General features: G+C 42.0%; 1 protein-coding gene across 3 annotated transcripts in view; it reads left to right on the top strand.

The window, feature by feature from the left end:
- Positions 1–23,843, top strand: part of SPATA6L (spermatogenesis associated 6 like) — an 84,966-nt gene that overhangs the window by 32,194 nt on the left and 28,929 nt on the right. For 2 of the 3 annotated variants that reach the window (XM_038402733.2, XM_043514857.1), the window contains exons 11-12: positions 5,109–5,202; positions 7,708–7,824. In XM_038402733.2, the coding sequence (XP_038258661.2) occupies positions 5,109–5,202; positions 7,708–7,806 (193 nt within the window). In that variant the 3' untranslated portion in view covers positions 7,807–7,824. Of the gene's footprint in view, positions 1–5,108; positions 5,203–7,707; positions 7,825–14,015; positions 15,049–23,843 lie in introns of those variants that run through there. The other variant, XM_043514856.1, reaches the window with a different exon arrangement.

Here is a 23,843-nt window from a genome sequence, read left to right as displayed (position 1 = left end):
GAGGATAAAATGCCAGCAAAAGGAAAATGGAACATAATTCAAAGGAAGGAGTGGGAATGAGCAGTAAGTATCACCAAATGTGAGCAGGGAGAGAGGGTGAGTGAGCGAGAGATGAATGAAGATAATAAAAAACTGAAGGAAATGGCAGAAAAAAAGAAAAATAGTTTGAAGGGGTAAGTGGGTGGTCTGAGAGAAACCAGCTGCTGGTAGAACGATTGAATGTTTGAAAATAAGTGTGAGGGAGACAAAAATGAAAATGAGAGAGGAAAAGGTTCATAAAGATACAGAAGGGCAAAGATGTGGTGAAAGATCAGAAAAGGGAGAGATTGAGAAGAAGGAAGAAAATACCCACTGGGCTTTAGATCAGCAGGGCATGTAAATATGTGTCTAACTTTAAATATGTGAGGTTTCAGAGTAGCAGCCATGTTAGTCTGTATTCGCAAAAAGAAAAGGAGTACCCGTGGCACCTTAGAGACTAACAAATTTATTAGAGCATAAGCTTTCGTGAGCTACAGCTCACTTCATCGGATGCATTTGGTGGAAAAAGCAGAGGAGAGATTTATATACACACACACAGAGAACATGAAACAATGGGTTTATCATACACACTGTAATGAGAAAAGAAAAGGAGTACTTGTGGCACCTTAGAGACTAACAAATTTATTAGAGCATAAGCTTTCGTGAGCTACAGCTCACTTCATCGGATGCATTTGGTGGAAAAAACAGAGTAGAGATTTATATACACACACACAGAGAACATGAAACAATGGGTTTATCATACACACTGTAAGGAGAGTGATCACTTAAGATAAGCCATCACCAACAGCGCGGGGGGTGGGGGGGGGGAGAAAGGAGGAAAACCTTTCATGGTGACAAGCAAGGTAGGCTAATTCCAGCAGTTAACAAGAATATCAGAGGAACAGTGGGGGGTGGGGTGGGAGGGAGAAATACCATGGGGAAATAGTTTTACTTTGTGTAATGACTCATCCATTCCCAGTCTCTATTCAAGCCTAAGTTAATTGTATCCAGTTTGCAAATTAATTCCAATTCAGCAGTCTCTCGTTGGAGTCTGTTTTTGAAGCTTTTTTGTTGAAGGATAGCCACTCTTAGGTCTGTGATTGAGTGACCAGAGAGATTGAAGTGTTCTCTGACTGGTTTTTGAATGTTATAATTCTTGACGTCTGATTTGTGTCCATTCATTCTTTTACGTAGAGACTGTCCAGTTTGGCCAATGTACATGGCAGAGGGGCATTGCTGGCACATGATGGCATATATCACATTGGTAGATGCGCAGGTGAAGGAGCCTCTGATAGTGTGGCTGATGTGATTAGGCCCTATGATGGTATCCCCTGAATAGATATGTGGACAGAGTTGGCAACGGGCTTTGTTGCAAGGATAGGTTCCTGGGTTAGTGGTTCTGTTGTGTGGTGTGTGGTTGCTGGTGAGTATTTGCTTCAGATTGGGGGGCTGTCTGTAAGCAAGGACTGGTCTGTCTCCCAAGATCTGAGAGAGCGATGGCTCGTCCTTCAGGATAGGTTGTAGATCCTTGATGATGCGTTGGAGGGGTTTTAGTTGGGGGCTGAAGGTGATGGCTAGTGGCGTTCTGTTGTTTTCTTTGTTGGGCCTGTCCTGTAGTAGGTGACTTCTGGGTACTCTTCTGGCTCTGTCAATCTGTTTCTTCACTTCAGCAGGTGGGTATTGTAGTTGTAGGAATGCATGATAGAGATCTTGTAGGTGTTTGTCTCTGTCTGAGGGGTTGGAGCAAATGCGGTTATATCGTAGCGCTTGGCTGTAGACAATGGATCGAGTGGTATGATCTGGATGAAAGCTAGAGGCATGTAGGTAGGAATAGCGGTCAGTAGGTTTCCGATATAGGGTGGTGTTTATGTGACCATCGCTTATTAGCACCGTAGTGTCCAGGAAGTGGATCTCTTGTGTGGACTGGTCCAGGCTGAGGATTTCACCGATTTCCTGAGGAAACTACAGTCCATTGGTGATCTTCCTAAAAACACCATCCTAGCCACTATGGATGTAGAAGCCCTCTACACCAACATTCCACACAAAGATGGACTACAAGCCGTCAGGAACAGTATCCCCGATACTGTCACGGCTAACCTGGTGGCAGAACTTTGTGACTTTGTCCTGACCCATAACTATTTCACATTTGGTGACAATGTATACCTTCAAATCAGCGGCACTGCGATGGGTACCCGCATGGCCCCACAGTATGCCAACATTTTTATGGCTGACTTAGAACAACGCTTCCTCAGCTCTCGTTCCCTAATGCCCCTACTCTACTTGCGCTACATTGATGACATCTTCATCATCTGGACCCATGGAAAAGAAGCTCTTGAGGAATTCCACCATGATTTCAACAATTTCCATCCCACCATCAACCTCAGCCTGGACCAGTCCACACAAGAGATCCACTTCCTGGACACTACGGTGCTAATAAGCGATGGTCACATAAACACCACCCTATATCGGAAACCTACTGACCGCTATTCCTACCTACATGCCTCTAGCTTTCATCCAGATCATACCACTCGATCCATTGTCTACAGCCAAGCGCTACGATATAACCGCATTTGCTCCAACCCCTCAGACAGAGACAAACACCTACAAGATCTCTATCATGCATTCCTACAACTACAATACCCACCTGCTGAAGTGAAGAAACAGATTGACAGAGCCAGAAGAGTACCCAGAAGTCACCTACTACAGGACAGGCCCAACAAAGAAAACAACAGAACGCCACTAGCCATCACCTTCAGCCCCCAACTAAAACCCCTCCAACGCATCATCAAGGATCTACAACCTATCCTGAAGGACGAGCCATCGCTCTCTCAGATCTTGGGAGACAGACCAGTCCTTGCTTACAGACAGCCCCCCAATCTGAAGCAAATACTCACCAGCAACCACACACCACACAACAGAACCACTAACCCAGGAACCTATCCTTGCAACAAAGCCCGTTGCCAACTCTGTCCACATATCTATTCAGGGGATACCATCATAGGGCCTAATCACATCAGCCACACTATCAGAGGCTCCTTCACCTGCGCATCTACCAATGTGATATATGCCATCATGTGCCAGCAATGCCCCTCTGCCATGTACATTGGCCAAACTGGACAGTCTCTACGTAAAAGAATGAATGGACACAAATCAGACGTCAAGAATTATAACATTCAAAAACCAGTTGGAGAACACTTCAATCTCTCTGGTCACTCGATCACAGACCTAAGAGTGGCTATACTTCAACAAAAAGCTTCAAAAACAGACTCCAACGAGAGACTGCTGAATTGGAATTAATTTGCAAACTGGATACAATTAACTTAGGCTTGAATAGAGACTGGGAATGGATGAGTCATTACACAAAGTAAAACTATTTCCCCATGGTATTTCTCCCTCCCACCCCACCCCCCACTGTTCCTCTGATATTCTTGTTAACTGCTGGAATTAGCCTACCTGCTTGTCACCATGAAAGGTTTTCCTCCTTCCCCCCCCTGCTGTTGGTGATGGCTTATCTTAAGTGATCACTCTCCTTACAGTGTGTATGATAAACCCATTGTTTCATGTTCTCTGTGTGTGTGTATATAAATCTCTCCTCTGTTTTTTCCACCAAATGCATCCGATGAAGTGAGCTGTAGCTCACGAAAGCTTATGCTCTAATAAATTTGTTAGTCTCTAAGGTGCCACAAGTACTCCTTTTCTTTTTGAGAATACAGACTAACACGGCTGCTACTCTGAAAACTGTAATGAGAGTGATCACTTAAGATAAGCTATCACCAGCAGCGCGGGGGGGTGGGGGGGGGGAGAAAGGAGGAAAACCTTTCATGGTGACAAGCAAGGTAGGCTAATTCCAGCAGTTAACAAGAATATCAGAGGAACAGTGGGGGGTGGGGTGGGAGGGAGAAATACCATGGGGAAATAGTTTTACTTTGTGTAATGACTCATCCATTCCCAGTCTCTATTCAAGCCTAAGTTAATTGTATCCAGTTTGCAAATTAATTCCAATTCAGCAGTCTCTCGTTGGAGTCTGTTTTTGAAGCTTTTTTGTTGAAGGATAGCCACTCTTAGGTCTGTGATTGAGTGACCAGAGAGATTGAAGTGTTCTCTGACTGGTTTTTGAATGTTATAATTCTTGACATCTGATTTGTGTCCATTCATTCTTTTACGTAGAGACTGTCCAGTTGGCCAATGTACATGGCAGAGGGGCATTGCTGGCACATGATGGCATATATCACATTGGTAGATGCGCAGGTGAACGAGCCTCTGATAGTGGACAGTCTCCAAATGCATCCGATGAAGTGAGCTGTAGCTCACGAAAGCTTATGCTCTAATAAATTTGTTAGTCTCTAAGGTGCCACGGGTACTCCTTTTCTTTTTGCGAATACAGACTAACACGGCTGCTACTCTGAAACCTATTTCCTCATGGTATTTCTCCCTCCCACCCCACCCCCCACTGTTCCTCTGATATTCTTGTTAACTGCTGGAATTAGCCTACCTTGCTTGTCACCATGAAAGGTTTTCCTCCTTTTTCCCCCCCCCTGCTGCTGGTGATGGCTTATCTTAAGTGATCACTCTCCTTACAGTGTGTATGATAAACCCATTGTTTCATGTTCTCTGTGTGTGTGTATATAAATCTCTCCTCTGTTTTTTCCACCAAATGCATCCGATGAAGTGAGCTGTAGCTCACGAAAGCTTATGCTCTAATAAATTTGTTAGTCTCTAAGGTGCCACGGGTACTCCTTTTTTTAAATATGTGAGTTGAAGTCAATGGAACTACTCACATGCCTTACTGAACTGTGGCCTTGGCCACTAATATCTGTTAAGATATGTTATTAGAATATGTCAGTTTCTCCTCTCCTTCATTTGTACAGTATTAACACATCCACTTAAGAAAAACACAGCCTAAAGATTGCTGAGTCCCATCTTAAGTGGATCCTTTAAATCGTGGGTCATATTCTCAATGACATGACATATTTTGTGTTTCAAGAGGGCCAAACACCTTCTTTATGAATAAGGTACTTGGCAGAAAATATTAAAATGTCTTTATGACAGAGTAGAATTTGGGTTGTGACTGTTTTGATACATTTTTGCAGGTTATATTCCAATCCTCATTTCAGTTGGGAAAAGATCCACAAGAGAGTGCAGAATCTCCTAACCTCAAACCAGACAAAGCAGAAACTTTCCTTTGTGAGTATTAATATTACAACTTGAGAGCAGCTGATGCCGATGTGACAGTGTCACCTAATTATCTGCACTTCCCAGATTATAGGTTTCTCTGTCCACTCAACCTCCCACTGCCCCCGGTGATTTATAAATGTTACAGCCGGGTTTTCAGCATCCAAAGTATTCACCCAAAGATGTCTGGCTAGGTCTGGACTAAGTATTGTCTCATTGGTATTCACCCAGAGGTGAAAGTAAGCCGGTCTGGTTCAGTCCGGTGTACTGGCAAGAGCCAGTATGCTGTGCCGGACCAGACCAGCTTCCCCAGGCTGATGGTTTAAAGGGCCCGGGGCTCCCCACAGCGGCCGGAGCCCCAGGCTCTTTAAAGCACCCCAGAGCCTCGGAGCTCCCAGCCACCTCTGCAGCTGGTAGCTCTGGGGGTGATTTAAAGGCCCTGGGGCTCCCAGCCGCAGCTGGAGCCTGGGGCCTTTAAATCTTGATTTTAAAGGGCCCGGCCTGCCTCTTCCAGTTGAGGCCGCGCCTCTTCTGGTTGAGGCCACGTGCCCTGCTCAGGACTCCGGAGTACCGGTAAGCCCTTTAAGTTACTTTCACCCCTGTCTTCACCACCACTTCTGTACACTACACAAATGCAGCAGGGGTGTCCATGGCTGCAACAGAGAAGGGATTGAGAATGTAAGGGTGACTTAGGATAAAAAGAGGTGTAATAATATTGGAACCCACACTCCGTAATGCATGGAGAGATGAATTAACAAAAGAAAATGGTTTCAGTACAATTGCTGAAGCACAAAGGCTTTTTTGATACCTCTTCTGCAGCTAGTCGATATGAATAGCACTCAGAACTCTCTTGAGGCATGAGCCACTGTACTTGTGTTCATGTACGAGCCTAACCTGCACAGTGGCCAGCTGGATGCCATTATTGACAGGTATCTCTTTGCTAATGTGGGGATCCAGCGTTCCTGGATCTAGCCTAGTATCCCATGGCAATTTTAAATAAATCTAAGGGAGTGATTGGCACTTCACAACCCTGCTTTACTGTGGCTGCCTTGCGCAAATACCTACACGTTCAGAGGTACTCAAAGCATTCCCCACTGTTTGGCCTATTTCTAATGTAACAAATGCACATAATACATTTCATTGATACTAAAAGAGAAAGGATGTATACCTGAACCATGATGCCCTCTCCCCAGGCCAACTATATGATCCTTATTGATAGCAATATCCCACTGAAGTTACACAAGGGGTAAAATTGATTCTCTGTCTCCCTTTACCCACCTGTAAAATGGGATTAATAATAATAAATACCAAACTCAAAACAGGATGATAGAAATCAACAGGAGAACTTGCATGAATAAGGGTTGCAGAATCAAGCTTTTCATTTCACTGGGATATTTAAGAACTCTGGATCTTAAAATTCAAACAGTTGCTGTCACACCCTGATGTCACAAAGGGTGCATCTGCCCTGCATGATTCTTTTGGCAGCCTATAGTGTACATCCCATGTACACTATAGCATAATTATAAATAGCAGTGTAAACAGTGAGGCATGGCTTAGGTGAGTAGAGGAAAGGTGCACCTGAAGGATGTGGGTGTGCATATGAGTTACATACTCTACATGGCTCTCTCCATGTCCAATCTGTGCCTCTCCTTCTACACTTGCTATTTTTAGTAGAGTAGTGTCCTGCTGCTGCCCCACTGCTGAAGCCTTTTCCCCTCTGCCTTGCCTCTGCCAGAGCCTTTCACTGACACATGGAGCTACACATCAGAGTGTGGACGTGGTGTTCTTTTCACTGTGGAGTATAGCTACATGTACACCACATACCGCCAAAAACGGTGTGTAGGTAACTATAGTGCCATCCAGTATAACTGACCTTGACTCCACTTAGAAAAATGTTTATCGTGAAGTGAAACAGAGCCAACATTTATATTCTCTAGTGAGCAAATCCACTTCCCAGGGCCACATTAATCCCTGCTACAATTCCATATACTTTAGTTTAGTTACACCAGAGATGACTGAGTTGAACGTTTAAGTGACTTGCCACACAGTAAATCAATGACAGAGCTTGGAGAAGAATGCAATAGAGCTTCCCTTTCAGTCCACTGAGCCACACTGCCTCTTTGGAACCCTACATTCAAAGTACTCATGTACCTACAGCTCTTTTCTTCTCATAAAACTTTTGTAATCATTTTGTCTCTGCTCTTCCCATTATTTTCAGTTTATGCCTTGTATCAATCAGGAACTGTTCTTGTTGCATAATTTCAAAAACTTCTATATGGAGACATAGTTCCAGTGAGTTTACTGAAGCTGGTGTTACTTGCTGCTATCTCACTGACATGATTCCAGCCAACAATGCTGGGAAGTAAAGAGGACAATCTCCTAGATTTATTGCCCTGAACTTATAGTAATAAGTTGTTTTAACTCCCCTGGAAACAGCTGATAAGTTTGCTTTTGGCTAGATACATTAACAGTGCTTGTGAAGATGAACAATGAAATTAATCGGACAGGTTTTTTCAGGGAGCCACTGATTCTGAAATTGACGATGTCCTTGAAAGAAGGTCCATCTCTTTGAGGAGTTCCCCTCAGGATGACTCATTGGAGCAAAGAGATTACTAAGTAGTTGTCATCAGAAAGGTAAGCTGCTTAAATGCTTCTCTTCACCTTTTAGATTTATTGGAATTATTTCGGATCCAGGAAATTTATAAATTTCTAGTATTTCTGCAGGAGAATCTGCTGTAAAAGTATTGTGACAGGGTTGGGCCAGATGGCTATAGGAGAGTAATAGAAGGCAGATATATTGGCCCCAGGCTAAGTAGGTCCCTTTTCCCTGCCAGTGCAGACAGCTAAAAGGAGACAAATTTTTAAAGTGCTTATATACCAATGCTAGAAGTCTAAATAATAAAATGGGTGAACTAGAGTGCCTTGTATTAAAGGAGGATATTGATATAATGAGCATCACAGAAACTTGGTGGAATGAGGATAATCAATGGGATACATTAATACCAGGGTACAAAACATATCGGAAGGACACAACAGGTCGTGCTGTTGGGGGAGTGGCATTATATGTGAAAGAAAGCATAGAATCAAATGAAGTAAAAATCATAAATGAATCAAACTGTACCATAGACTCTCTATGGATAGAAATTCCATGCTCTACTAATAAGAATATAGCAGTAGGGATATATTACTGACCAGGATGGTGATAGTGATTGTGAAATGCTCAGGGAGATTAGAGAGGCTATTAAAATAAAAAACTCAATAATAATAATAATCAGGGATTTCAATTATCCCCATATTGACTGGGTACATGTCACCTCAGATGCAGAGATAAAGTTTCTTGACTTGACCTTAAATGACTGCTTCTTGGAGCAGCTGGTCCTAGAACCCACCAGAGGAGAGGCAATTTGTGATTTAGTCCCAAGTGGAGCACAGGATCTGGTCCAAGAGGTGACTATAGCTGGACCTCTTGGTAATAGTGACCATAATATAATTAAATTTAATATCCCTGTGGTAGGAAAAACACCAAAGCAGCCCAACACTGCAGCACTTAATTTCAGAAAGGGGAACTACACAAAAATGAGGAGGTTAGTTAAACAGAAATTAAAGGTTTCAGAGTAGCAGCCATGTTAGTCTGTATTTGCAAAAATAAAAGGAGTACTTGTGGCACCTTAAAGACTAACAAATGTATTTGAGCATAAGCTTTCATGTTCTCTATATATATAAATCTCCTCACTGTATTTTCCACTGAATGCATCTGATGAAGTGAGCTGTAGCTCACGTAAGCTTATGCTCAAATAAATTTGTTAGTCTCTAAGGTGCCACAAGTACTCCTTTTCTTTAGAAATTAAAGAGTACAGTGCCAAAAGTGAAATATCTGCAAGCTTCATGGAAACTTTTTAAAGACACCATAATAGAGGCTCAACTTAAATGTACACCCCAAAATTAAAAAACATAGTAAGAGAACCTGAAAAGAGCCACCATGGCTAAACAACAAAGTAAAAGAAGCAGTGAGAGGCAAAAAGCCATGCTTTAAAAAGTAGAAGTTAAATCCTAGTGAGAAAAATGGAAAGGAGTATAAACACTGGCAAATTAAATGTAAAAATACAATTAGGAAGGCCAAAAAAGAATTTGAGGAACAGTTAGGCAAAGATTCAAAAAGTAATAGCAATTTTTTTAAAGTACATCAGAAGCAGGAAGCCTGCTAAACAACCAGTGGGGCCACTGGGCGATTGAGGTGTTAAAGGAGCACTCAAGGACGATAAAGCCATTGCAGAGAAACTAAATGAATTCTTTGCATTGCTCTTCACGGCTGAGGATGTGAGGGAGATTCCCAAACCTGAGCTATTCTTTTTAGGTGACTGTCCCAAATTGAGATATAATTAGAGGAGGTTTTGGAACAAATTGATAAATTAAACAGCAATAAATCACCAGGACCAGATGGTATTCACCCAGGAATTCTGAAGGAACTCAAATGGGAAATGGCAGAACTACTATCTGTAGTCTGTAACCTATCATTTAAATCAGATTCTGTGCCAGATGACTGGAGGATAGCTGATGTGACGCCAATTCTTAAAAGGGCTCCAGAGGTGATCCTGGCAATTACAGGCTTGTAAGCCTGACTTCAGTACCAGGCAAACTGGTTGAAACTTTAATAAAGAACAATATTGTCAGACATATAGATGAACATAATTTGTTGAGGAAGAGTCAACATGGTTTTAGTAAGGGGAATTCATGCCTCACCAATCTGCTAGAATTCTTTGAGGGGGTCAACAAGCATGTGGACCAAGGGGATCCCTTGGATATAGTGTACTTAGATTTTCAGAAAGCCTTTGACAAGGTCCCTTACCAAAGGCTCTTACACAAAGTAAACTATCACGGGATAAGAGGGAAGGTCCTCTCATGGATTGGTAACTGGTTAAAAGATAGGAAACAAGGGTAGGTATAAATGGTCAGTTTTCAGAATGAAGAGAAGTAAATAGTGGTGTCCCCCAGGGGTCTGTTCTGGAACCATATTCATAAATGTTCTGGAAAAAGGGGTAAACAATGAGGTGGCAAAATTAAGACCCAGGCAGACAGTGAAGAGCTACAAAAGGGTCTCTCAAAACTGGGTGACTGGGCAACAAAATGGCAGATGAAATTTAATGTTGATAAATGCAAAGTAATGCACACTGGAAAGCATAATCCCTATTATACATATAAAATGATGGGGTCTAAATTAGCTGTTACCATTCAAGAAAGAGATCTTGGAGTCATTGAGGATAGTTCTCTGAAAACATCCACTCAGTGTACAGTGGCAGTCAAGAAAGCGAACAGAATGCTGGGAATAATTTAAGAAGGAGATAGAAAATAGGACAGAAAATATCATGTTGCCTCTATATAAATCCATGGTACACCCACATCTTGAATACTGTGTGCAGATGCGGTTGCCCCATCTAAAAAAAGATATATTGGAATTGGAAAAGGTTCAGAAAAGGGCAACAAAAATGATTGGGGTATAGAACGGCTTCCGTATGAGGAGAGATTTATAAGACTGAGACTTTTCAGCTTGGAAAAGAGACGGCTAAGGGGAGATACGATTGAGGTCTATAAAATTGTGACTGGTGTAGAGAAAATAGATAAGGAAATGTTTACTCCTTCTCATAACACAAGAACATGGGGTTACCAAATGAAATTAATAGGCAGCAGGTTTAAAACAAAGAAAAGGAAGTATTTCTTCACACAAGACACAGTCAACCTGCGGAACTCCTTGCCAGAGGATGCTGTGAAGGCCAAGACCATAACAGGGTTCAAAAAAGAAGTAGATAGGTCCATCAATGGCTGTTAGCCAGGATGGGCAGGAATGCTGTGCCTAGCCTCTCTTTGCCAGAAGCTGGGAATAGGTGCCAGGGGATGGATCACTTGATGATTACCTGTTCTGTTCATTCCCTCTGGGGCACCTGGCACTGGCCACTGTCGGAAGACAGGATACTGGGCTAGATGGACCTTTGGTCTGACCCACTAGGGCCATTCTTATGTTCTTATCCCATTGAAGTCCAGGGGAACTTTGCCCAATTAAGGACTTCAGAATTTGGCCCAAAGTGATTTAGTTCATTTGGATTTTAAAGGATAAATCCTGTGAGTAAACACACCTATCAGCAGATCCCTAAAGAATATGTTAAATATTTTCTTTTCCATCACACGCTTGTTTTTTTTAATTATTTTTTATTTTAACCTAAATATCACTCATTTTGATGGGATATTTCCATTTTTTATGAATGGAAAACTGTGCAAAATTCTGCTCTCAGTTACTCATGTGCAAGATAACCCTGTTAACTTCAGTTGAGTGGCACACATATAATTGAGGGCTTACCTACAAGGGGGAAAAGCCTGGAGCAGCTACTGCAGAAAAGCTATTGCAGGAATTATTCATTTACACAAGCCCTCAGTGAGCACCTTTCTCCACTTTCCTCTGCAGCTGAGGATGCAATACAACGAAATGGATAGTTCCAACCTTTGGATAATGGAGTTGATCCAATGAAAGATATTACCTCACCCTCCTTGTTTTACTTCACTAGGTTTTGGATAATCAGGGTTTTATTGTAATTCAAATGGGAATTTGATTGGGACACCAGGATTAACAACAATCATATTTTTGCAAAAGGAACCAGAATATCTTTGATAACCACCCTGCAGTCAGGACCCATCTTTCATGTTTCATCTGAAAGGTCTCCTCTCCCATAGCACAGTGTCCGCAACACTATACAAGGACATATGTTCAGTAATGCCTAGGGTGACCAGATGTCCCGATTTTATAGGGACAGTCCAAATATTTAGGGCCTTTTCTTATATAGGCACCTATTACTCCCACCCCCGTCTTGATTTTTCGCACTTGCTATCTAGTCACCCTAGTAATGCCTCAAAAAGAAGTGTGCCACTTTTCACTGGCACTGATGCCTGCTGCAATAAGGGCATTGCTGGGGGGTTTCCCATCCAAATATAGAGAAGGTCTCACTATTAGCTTATGGCATCTGACAAGATCACCTCCTGATGTGTTGGAATTGCAGACAGCAGCCCCTCTAGTTCTTTCTCCTTTGCTATACATGGCATCCGTGTGAGGAGCCACCAGTGCTGGCAAGACTAGGGTGACCATAAAGGATGGCAAGAAAGGTGGAAATTCCCTACTTGCTTAATTTGCACTGATTCAGCCTATGAGATTATTTATAGAGGAACATTGGTTCTAGTCGTGCAGCTGCTCCTCAGCCTAGCACTACATTCTCTTCAAGGTGTGCAGTGACTTTAAGAAAAGTTTATGTAGATCCTGTTCTGTACAGCTGCTGTCACAATTGATGACACTCTTGAACCGGGTGCTGCTTATAACTGTCTCTGAAATGCCAAGTATAATTTAAAATGTAATTTTCACAGATGGTAATAACTGGTTTTCTTATTGCCTGAACTAAGGGGCTAAAGGCTGAGTGGGCATGGAAACTGAACAGCTCTCTCACAATCTACAAGTGTTCCCTCTAGGTCAGATTTGAGTCACAAAGGGGAGCTTTGTGGTGGCACTTGCACTGCCACTGTTTATGCTGTATCTGGTTTATGGATTAACAAACTACCACAGTCTCTACCCTAACCAAATTCTCCTATAGCTTATTTAAATCCATCTCATTTTTAACAGGAATCCATCTCCAAGGCTGTACGTGGCTAGACGTGTTTCTCTCAGTGAGAAGTTTCACAGAGCACTGATGGTGCTTCTGCTTGAGAAATGTAGAGTTGCACTAAAGACTTATTTTGGCTGGTAGAATTACACGTTCTGACTTAAAATCGAAGGGCTGAGGGAGCTCTTAGGCACTTGAAATATTGACTAATTGCAATAGGCCTCCTGAACGTCTGGTTTAACAACAGCAAATATTCTGTAAGCTGTCTTTACGCTTACATATATACTGGTTATATGTCAGTACTTAGATGGTAAATTTCATGTACTTAATTGCATAGTAATTAAATTTTACAACAGAAAATCCTTGTGACAGGTCTGGTGGTAATTACTATAGGCCAGATTGATCATTTCCATGGAAGATTCGTGGGAGCCAGGGAGACTGGGAAGTTTCCCCAAATCATTTTGCGGGAGATAGGATGGGCACAGTGTGTGCAGAGGGTTCAGCCCCAGAATTCCTAACAGTTGATCCATAGGAAGCCAGGATGGTCTATTCATAGTCCCTGTGTCCCCCACACTGACTCCAGGGCCCTGGGTGCCCTAGCGAGCTCCTTGGCAGTACATCTGTAATGGAAGCTCTTTAACAGGGTTTCCCTCCCAGGCCGTTCCCTCTTGAACGTCCCTTCCAGGGATTTTGAGGTCAATGGCACAAAGGCAAGCTACAGAAAAAGTAATAAAGCCTTAGGTTCTCTTACCTTTTCAGTTGACTCTGTGCAGTTTTGAATGGGATAATGTGCATAGTAGAGAATGGGAACTGTGCCACAGAGTGACTGAATCCTCTACTTCGGAAACAAGGTAAGATCTGCACAAAAGGATAATAATCCTGGTCCAAATCCTGCAGACCTGACTCAGGCAAAAGTCACGTTAGACTGGGCGGGAGTTTTGCCCAAGTTAGGAGTGCAGAATTAGGCTCCCTTTGTTTATCCTTTAGGTAAGGGAAACATTGTTCACTGGAGGTTAATTAATAAGTACATTAAGAGGACTTAATTTTGTGAAATAGTTTTTCAAAATCTTATTTTTCCGAGATTAATTTTACAATAACCTAAAAAACTACTTGCCTGGAAAACAGACTTCAGAAATGATTTTTTAAACAATTCTTGGAGCTATTTTGTAATATACACTCTAACTCCTTTAGCAGGGACAACTCAATGATGCTGTACTCCAATTTGAAGAGTTGAGACTGACATCTCCATCTCAGAGTTGATCAGGGGTTCATTTTCTGTGTGGTGTTATGTCTAATCTCTTTCTTAAAGTGAGACTCTGTATTGTGCTGGATAAGCACAGCTGATTAAATGATTGCAGTGTGTGGCTCAGATATCATTTTCATAAGAGTGTACATATATTAGCTCATTAAGGACTAAAAATAATAATAATGCTGCTGCAGATCTTTGGGCTTTGGTTGTTGGCTGAATTTTCTGCAAGTATCACATTTGGAATTACTTTACTACTGGGACTGTTCCAGCATTAGAACTGACTATCTAGAATGAGTTACTTTTTCAGAAGTCAGTTCTCTTCTCAATATATGCACATCATTCTCACTGGTGCACTTATATAGAGAGGAAAAAAGACCCTTTGAATACCGAATTACTGTATGACATACATTTTTTCAGATAACCAGTTAAAATGAACCTGTGTTAAATGTGTATCCTTTCTTGAAACATTTCTTTTAAAAAAATATTTCAAATTTTTTTATATAAAATTTTATTTAAAATGAATTTGTAATAAAATTATGATAGCATCTAGGACCTTTTCTGCATGTTTAACTGTAGGCTTGTCTGGTGAAGCACCATTTATGGTGTTATGCTAAATTATTCATAATAATAGCAGAGAATTACAGTGAGAGGTTTACCGTACAGAAAAACCAGAGGGTACAGAGAAATAAGAGAAAGTCATAGATGTAAACGTTGGAAAGGAATTATAAGAGATCTTTGGAGGGAAACTAGAGGTTCTGCTATAGCCCCACTAAAATGCATTGGAGAGAGTCAGAATGAAAACAGTGGCATCATCCCTTCCAGTGCCTTGATCCTACCCAGATCTATGCACATGGTTAGCTTTATGCAGTGAATGGGACTGCTCAGAGTGGGTAAAGCTAAGCACATGCTCTGTATTTCCAAGATGAGAGCCTAACTAAAGACTGGTTTCAAAGTAGAAGCCATGTTAGTCTGTATCCACAAAAAGAAAAGGAGTACTTGTGGTATTTGTGGCACCTTGGAGACTAACAAATTTATTTGAGCATAAGCTTTCGTGAGCTACAGCTCACTTCATCGGATGCATGCTCAAATAAATTTGTTGGTTTCTAAGGTGCCACAAGTACTCCTTTTCTTTTGACTAAAGACTATGAGTACAGCTGTCCTCACAGACTCGTAGACTTTAAGGGACCATAATGATCATCTAGTCTGACCTCCAGCTAACCCTTAAATGAACCATTCTTATTCATGTAGCTGGTAGGTTGTTGGCATCCTTTCATTTGCGAGAGATGGTGGGAATTGCAGCCTATGATGTAGATGGTTTGCATGTCTCATGTAACTGAATAGTTCAATCCAAGATTTGCATGATCTTTGGCAGTTATTGCAAATGTATGTATCTTGGTTGGGAGCTCCTTGCTTCCTACGGGCTCTTTTCTCTTCAAGCTGTAGGAGCCAGCTCCTGTCATGCACTTTGATAGCCTGATGAAGATGATGGTGCCACTTGTTACAATCACTTGCCAAGATTTCCCATTGGTCAGGATCAATTCCAAATTCCTTCATATCTCACTTGCATGTGTCTCTATAGTGAAGCTTGGGCCTTCCCGTTGTTCTTGTTCCCTCTGATAGCTTCCTGTATAGCATGTCCTTGGGTGTGCATCCATCTTCCAACCTACTCAGATGGCCCAGCCAGCGCAGTCATCGTTGCTTGACCAGGACTGTCACACTTGGTAAATTTGCCCTTTGAAGAGCCTCTGTATTGGTGACTTTATCCTGCCATTTGGTGTTGAGTATGCGGTATAAACGACATAGGTGGAAACTGTTTAACCTTTTCTCCTGCTGTGCATAAGTTGTCCGTGTTTCCCCACCATACATGAGAGTGCTGAGGATGCAAGCTTGGTACACGAGCATTTTGGTTGTTCCATGCTCTTTTAGTTAGTCTGCTAAAGCTGGTGGCAGTCTTTCCAATGCAAACATTTAGCAGCCTGCATTTCATGCAGGTAGCCTCATTGAATGCAGCAAGCCTGGTTATCCTATAGCTGCCCATAGGATCCTAAATGAAGCTCAGAAAGAATGAGCTGAGCCCAGTCAGGAGTCTGTTCTATAACAAAATCCAACTTATGTAATATTCCATTGAGAAGCATGCCCATTTCAGATAATTGAACCTTTTCAAGAAGCCCACCTTTGTTGGTGAGATCTGGCCTTTTCAGAGTCGTAATATGAACTGCCTTGTCTGGTCTCTGGGAGCCAGCTCTATTGCCCTCGACTGATTGCTCTCTTTGGCTTCAGTCTATCAGCCCCCTAAGTTTGTGTGAGAGTTTTAAACCAAAGACTGACAAAGAGATGGTAAAGGGCAAATGACACCATCCAGACATGAGAACAGAATAAATAAATACAGAAAAAGACGATTTTCAGTTTCCCATTCATCTGAATGGTAGTCTGCAATACTGTACTATATCTGCCACCATGGGAAGCTGTGTGAAGAAGTAAATCAGCAGCGCTCCCAAGGGGATCCTCCACATGTGAGAGCACTGCTGCCTTCTTCTAAGGTGCAGGGTCAGACTGCTAGGACAGTAGTTTCCCAAGGAAAGTAAGTAAGTGCTTGAGTTTCCCTGCAAGACAGTGGATAGGAGAATGGAAGGAACCAGCTCTCTAATGTGCATCCTACCTTTAGGCATCCATATTAGACTTTATTATAATTAGGATAAGTGACTGAGATAACGCTTCATTATCTGTTCCCTGTAGGCTACCTCTTGCTCAGGGCTGGATTGTTGCATCCTAGTACTGCTCATGTGAGTAAGGGTTAGCAGGATTACACTCACAATCGTGCTCATCCAATCCTCAGGAGTGCAATCGGAATAGTAAAGTAGGAAAAAACAAACTATTTTTAAAGCCTTCCAGATTCTCACTGGAGGCATTTAATAGACTGCTGAGGTAGAGAAGTGTTAAGGATCATGTCATTTGTGGACTTCAACATTCACTTTGTTTAGGCTGTTCAGCTGCTGTGTGGTATTCATCCAAACCGCACATTGCTCACTTCTCTTTGGTTTTGAAGGCTTTTTCTTTGCAATCCATGAAATGCTTTTCAGAAATAGAAAAGCCATTCATGAATTAATCAGGAGCGAATGAAAAATCAGGGTAATGATCTCATATCTATAGAAATGAGCTCAGTCCCATGTCAGCTGCTGGTAATAACCAACACACAGCTGTTTCCTTACCAGCACTCCCTTATTTGAAATGTGGAAGTTTTGCATATTATTTTTAGCAGTGAGACGCTAAGTCTGGTACTGGCTGAGGGAGGGACTAGAAGTCTAATAAATCTTTTCCGTCTATAACCCCTGTAGGTTTGACCCTGTCTGGCCAAGACTAGAATTGATGAGTGTCCTGCAGTCCCCATCATTCCGACACTCATGGTGTCTTGTCTCTCCCATATAATGTCTCACTTAGCACCTGCATTCTCTAGTAAGGATTCTATTACACCCCCTCAGGACCAAATCAGCAAAACCTGTTGTCTCTCTCTCAGCTACTGTAAGTGACATGAGGGACACCCTGCCCCAGGAACTGTGTAGTAGTGCTGGCCATGGCTAGTCCAGAAACAGAGGGCCAGATTGACATAGGATCTGCACACATGCAGACCCGGAGAAGGGCCCCCTGCAGCAGAAAGTCAGCCATGTGGGAGGTTGTGGAAGGCATGATGTGCTCACAGTTTCCTCTCTGCTGAGGGCCATGCAGCCAGACAGCTAAGCCCCCAGAGTGATTGATGCTGGCCAGGGAAAGAACGTGCCCAAAGAAGTTTATGCAACACATCTCCACTGCAGCTTCCACCTGCAGGGCTTGTGTAATATCTGCATGGATATTAAAGCAGCTCTTCCCTGGAAGAACTCACTTCCGCTGAGTGCCCTTCTCCAGGTTGAATCGCCACTCTGGATTCCCTTCACCAGCAGAAGTAAGTTTAGCCTGAACCCAAGAGTCACAGAACCACAGCAAGCAAACCTGGAGAAAGACAGGTCATCCATTCCATCCTTCTGCCAGTGTAGGGTTGCTCCTTCGGGGATGTTTTCTATATTTTGAGGGTGCTAGTAGTGGTTCAGTCTTGTTTAAAATGGAGTTTGTCTGACTTTCTTTAAGACTATTCCCCAGTTAAAATTCTAGCTTCCCATGTGGCAGCATTAGACCCATCCTCTGTCTAATGGGTTTTCCAACCTTGCTGATGTTCTGAACATTGTAAAAATAAGATTAACAAAAGTACTGCAACAGAAACCAAATGTTGGCTTTAGTTTTCCTTCATTTGGGGCCAGCTATTTGAAATGGCCTCTGGATTTGTGTGCTGATGTTTTTATACACTTACTTTTTGCCTTTTAATTCTCAGGTGGGAAAAATTCCATTGTGGATGCACAAATGTATTTGCACATACAAAGAGGGTAGATTGGTGAGTTAGGTGCTGGGTTCTGAGTTCTTTCAACTCCTTTTGAAGTGAAAAGAAATGAAGGGTGCTCAGTGATACCCCAGCTACTCACTCTGTGCATGCAAACACTTTGTGCACCCTTGTTCACGTTTTGCACTATCTAAAAAGTAAGCACCAAAATACAAGTATGCAAATTTGAAGGATGGTTGAAACACCTTCAAGTATTTTGTCCTTAACATGCAATTTTATTCTAAAAAAAAATTACTTCAAAATCATTAGATCTACTCCTTGTGTATATTCATGATAATAGATGCTTACTTCAGTGGGAAAATATATATTTTTATTACTTTTCATTCTCTGTGTTCTGCAGAGCCTGCACAACTATGGGTGAATGAGCTGGATTATTTTCTGTCTCTCCCATAATCAACAAGTTTATTAATGATATTTTAGCTGCAGGGCCAGATTCCACCTTCCCATATTCCTGTGCAAACACAGTTTCTTCAGTGTGGTTTTATGTGTGTAATCAAGGGCAGAATTAGGTTGGCACAATTTGTTACACTGGATAATGTGCAAGTCCTCTCTACTCCCCCGAGCAAACAAAAAAAACACCTCTTCCCAACAACAACAAAAACCCACCCAGCTTGTCTCTCAGATTCCAGATGAAATCTTTTTGCCAGAAGCTGGGAATGAGCGACAGGGGTTGGATCACTTGACGATTACCTGTTCTGTTCATTCCCTCTGGGGCACCTGGCACTGGCCACTGTCGGAAGTCAAGATACTGGGCTAGATGGACCTTTGGTCTGACCCAGTAGGGCCTTTCTTATGTTCTTATGGTAAACTGAATGAGTGATCTGCATATTTTGAAACAATACAGATAAATGATAAAAACAGCAGTGAGATGTTGCAGGTTTATTGTGTTTCAAAATGTATATCTTTAAGTCAGTAGTCAATTTAACTGGCAGGAAACGGTTTCCTGACTGTTTAGAACTAAAGAGCTTTAAAGTTAGTCTTTAAGACCCTTCCTGGCTCTGAAGTCAGTTCACGTAAGATTCATAAGCATACATTTTACTTTTGTAAATGAGTGATGAGGGAATATTACAGTAAAATATTTTAAATCATAGTTTATATTGTGATTGGCATCTGGTTCTGGGGTGTTTCTTGTTCAGGTGTATTAATCTGGCAACAACTAATTTATTATGTCTTATGATGAAGTGTGCTTTGGATTCTAGCTAGTAAAAACGTGTAAGGGATACAATAAATGTGGAAAGTTGGCATTCTGAATCCGAGGGGCAAGTTTCTCTTCATGATATATCTTAGCTAATGCAGGAACTCACAACACTGGGGACCAGTTTTGATATTGGTGCAAAACTCAAGAACATGTACAAATCTCACTAATCCATATTGATGTGTATCCTGAGGGTAAGCCCTTAGAGGTTATTAGTGGAGGTAACGCAGATTGATCTTGCAGAGTCAAGGCAGCATGTCCTGCCAAACATTGTCATTAAAAAGAGATTGCTGAGCCTCACTTGCACTGAGCATGAGCTGGGTGTAGTTAAGTGAGGGAAGGCAAAGATGGCTTATGTCTCCCCTGGTCCTGGAGCTGCCCTTGTTGACACTGTGTAGAGCAATTCCCTAGGGACCATTCCTTTATTTGGGGAGAGGCTGAGAGCATCACTCTGTGGCCCTGGTCCCTTCCACTTGCATCCAGGCACAACACCCCCGGCTCCTCTCCTCCTGCCCACCCTGTGTGGCAGAAGGTGTGTGTGTGTGTACCAACAGGGGCTGGTGTAAGAGCAACATAGCAAGCCGTCCCCCACACCAGGACAATCTTTGCTTTGCTTCGCTGTCTGCACAGAGAGATCTTGGTAGAGCAGAGGATCTGGCCCATAGCATGGAAATTGGGGGTTGCAGACTCACCTTAGTGGTGGCAGGAAGGATGGAAACAAGTCACGGTTCTGCTCTATCATAAAAAGAATCGTGTGTTTTCATTTAAATATTCATCACTGAATGAATTGAACACACTATAGCAGTTCAGGAAAGAATCGCCTCTTACAATACATCTGTGTTTTGCTAAGAAACTCTGTGCTTTGCATAGTTCTGGCCTGCAATACATCATCCTGATCTGCTTCGCCCTGAGGAAGGAGAATGGCTTTGAGCCTCTAACTTCATTCCCTCCATCACATTAGCTTTGTGTGTGTGCGCATATGTTTGATTTTGTGACACTATTGACACAATATCCCAGTCTTCTCTGATCAGGTGGAAGTAAAGAAAAATAAACAAAAGCAGGGCTTTTGCAACTTCCATTCATCTCAGTGGGACTCTGCACTACTACATTTCTCCCACCATGTGGAGCTATCTGAGGTTATAAATCAGCAACACTGGCATGGGGTCCTCTCTCACTTGATGCCAAAATGGCATCTCCCAACAGTGAGCAAGCACAGCTGATCTTCTAGCGTGCTCCTGGATCCAGAGGGGAGTTAAATAGGAAAGAAGTTTCTTCAGGTAAGCAAATGCCCAAGTCTCACTCTGTAATGTTGTGGGCAGGAGACTGGAAGACCCAGCTCTTCAGTGTGCTTCCTGTTTCCCTTATGGGGCTTTAGGGAAGAGATGTTACACCATTAGGATAATCTTTTGGGGTTACCCTTCAGTGACTCCCCCTCCTTGAGCTTTTTCTTCTTCAGGGGTGATAGCTTTGTCACCATGGCTGCCTTTGTCAGACCATTGGACCCCTAATATGAACATTGCTTGTAGCTCATTAACTAGGGTGTGACCACTTTATATACCCAGTATTAAAATAAACCACATATACTGAGACTTACTACTGTATATGTTGGCTATTTCATCTTAGCATATTTCAAGAGTGTTCTAAAACAGCTGATTCACAGTCTAGTAGTGAAGGCTGAGAGCATATAAAACTGTGTAGATAAACCTGACCTGTCAAGGTATGCTTCAGGCTAGTTTACAGCAGGGTGTAAATTTTGTTGCAAATTACTTGGATTCTCTACTACTGTATGTTAGAGGCCCCAGACCTAAGACTAGCTATTCACAGAAGCAATGTGATCATTGTCTATATAAATATGTGCTAGAGTGATTGCTAGATAAATCTGAATAATTATGTGAAATTATTGGAATAAGTTGTTCAAATGTTATTTGCCAGCTCTAGTGCTTATTGTACAGGGATAAGGTATTTGCATGTTAGTTGTATTAGGGCTATTAATTCTTTCTTCTAAATGAGGGTAGGTGCTATAGCGGTGTTGTTTGTTCTACTGTAATTGAATATAGAATCATCTGTAGGAACATGTGACTCTTGCTGTTGTTACTATTTATTTAGAATAATAACTAGGAAATCCAATCAAGGATCAGGCTCCATTGTGCTGGTGTGTGCGCCACAAGTATCAAGGAAGACAGTCTGTGCCCCAGAAAGCTCACAATAGGACAAACTGGATAGGGATAAGCTGGGAGGATTAGGGAACAGAAGTCACATTTTACCACTTGCCTGTTTGCACAGGATTTAGCCATAACTTTATTAAAAGACACTGTCAACCTGTTTCACTCCTTGTATTGATATTGCTGAAAACAAGGCAAATCCAAGTCGGTACCTTGTACATATTATGGAATATACATTAATAGTTTTCAGTTAATGCTTGGTTCCTTGGCATTGTTTTGTAACAGTGATGGAGAGCAGAATCAAGCTCATGTTTTCAATATTTAAACAGCTGCCTGAGATACTTCATAGGATTACATTCCATTAAGGACAGTCAATTGTGGCCTTAAAAAAAAATGACTGAGAAGCCATTCAATTACAAAGTAGAGTTCAGAATTATGGTACTGCAAGGACATTGTAAAGAGAGGAGCCAATCATAATTTTGTCCTGCTTGAGAAACTGTAGTTTCTCATTCCCTAAAGTTTTTTTTATGTCAGTTCACAACATCCCTGAAGTAATCTGCAGTCACTCATCACACTTTGGAAAAACTGGTGACAGCAAATGAAGATAATTAACTGAGTCTCCTGGACTCTCACTTTCTCAGAGGGATCTAGGCTCTTATTTCAGATATGCTGTTTCCATATTCCATGTGGAGCTGAACTCCTGAGATAAGTCGCCACCTAATGAGAAGCAAAAAAAAGTTTGGAATTTTGTCTCATCTCTCCTCTTAAAGCAGGCCATTCATTTCCATTTCATCGTTATCTGTCTCTCTGAGCCAGGAAAACTGTCTCCAAACTGTCATTTTCTGAGATTATTTATCACAGATCAGATTAATGTATCTCTTTGCATCCCAAGATGGATTGTTCCCATCTTGGTACAGAGATGACCCTCTTATTTGGGTTAAAACTAAAACACCCTCTAAAGAGGGATGTCAGTGATTTGCAGTGGTGATATTCATCACCAAGGGAGATTTCTTCTCCCTGCATTTCTCTTGCACACAGAATGGGTCTCCTTATAGTCGAGAGGCTGGTTTACAGACATTGCAAGTTATGGGGGAGTGAGTAAGGAGATGGAGCAGAGGACAGGAATTTATAACAGCTAATACAGATCACACAGGGAGGCTACAGTACTGACATGTTGCATGTCAGTCAAATGTACATAGGCACCTGTTAGAGTAGGTCACACCAGAACTCACTGAGATTTTAGGGCTCCCTTTATATCAACACTGACCTCCATGTGCTGACAGTGTCTCCTCTCAGGAATGAGACCAAAGCGCTGTCCGAGTCTCTGTTCATGAAGTTTGTTATTTTTGGGCAACCTGCTTTCTTTTCCTGCTCCCAAGAACAGAGTTGCTTTCATTCCCAGGGATGTGCAGACGGCAGGTGTATCCTCCAAATCAACCCTATTATAGTTGCATTTAAATGTGATACTGTTCAAACAAAAAAAAAACCCAAAGAAAAGCATTGAAATCATCTCAGCTAGGCAAGGGCATAAAAACCAATGCTAATATGGTCCGGAAAACATACGTTCTGTCAGCCTCATAGATTCATAGGATTTAAGGCTAGAAGGGACAACTGTGCTCATCTAGTCTGACTTCCTGCATAGCACAGGCCACAGAACTTCTCTGAATCTCTAGTGTGACATGGCAAATCCATGACATTGGTATTTTTACACCATATGTTACCTCATCGACTCTGAAGCCTATTGGATTTGCTTGTAGCTTATGCAGTATTAATACTCCTTTGTTTATTCTCAGTTGTTGGCCATCTGAATCAGTCAGTATGAGCAAGCACCTCTTTAGTCCCTTTTGTATGGATCTCTAAAAGAGAGGGGATGAAGCAACAGCTTTCTCTCTCTCCTCTCCTGTTATTGGCTGCCTCCGCTTTCAGTCGTAAGAGCGGCCATTACAAAATAATAGGGAAAACTCTTTCATAAATAAAGCTTGCAGGC

This window comes from Dermochelys coriacea, chromosome 5 (genome assembly GCF_009764565.3).
Source record: "Dermochelys coriacea isolate rDerCor1 chromosome 5, rDerCor1.pri.v4, whole genome shotgun sequence".
Lineage (NCBI taxonomy): Eukaryota > Metazoa > Chordata > Testudines > Dermochelyidae > Dermochelys > Dermochelys coriacea.
This window is presented reverse-complemented; position numbering and strand designations above follow the sequence as displayed.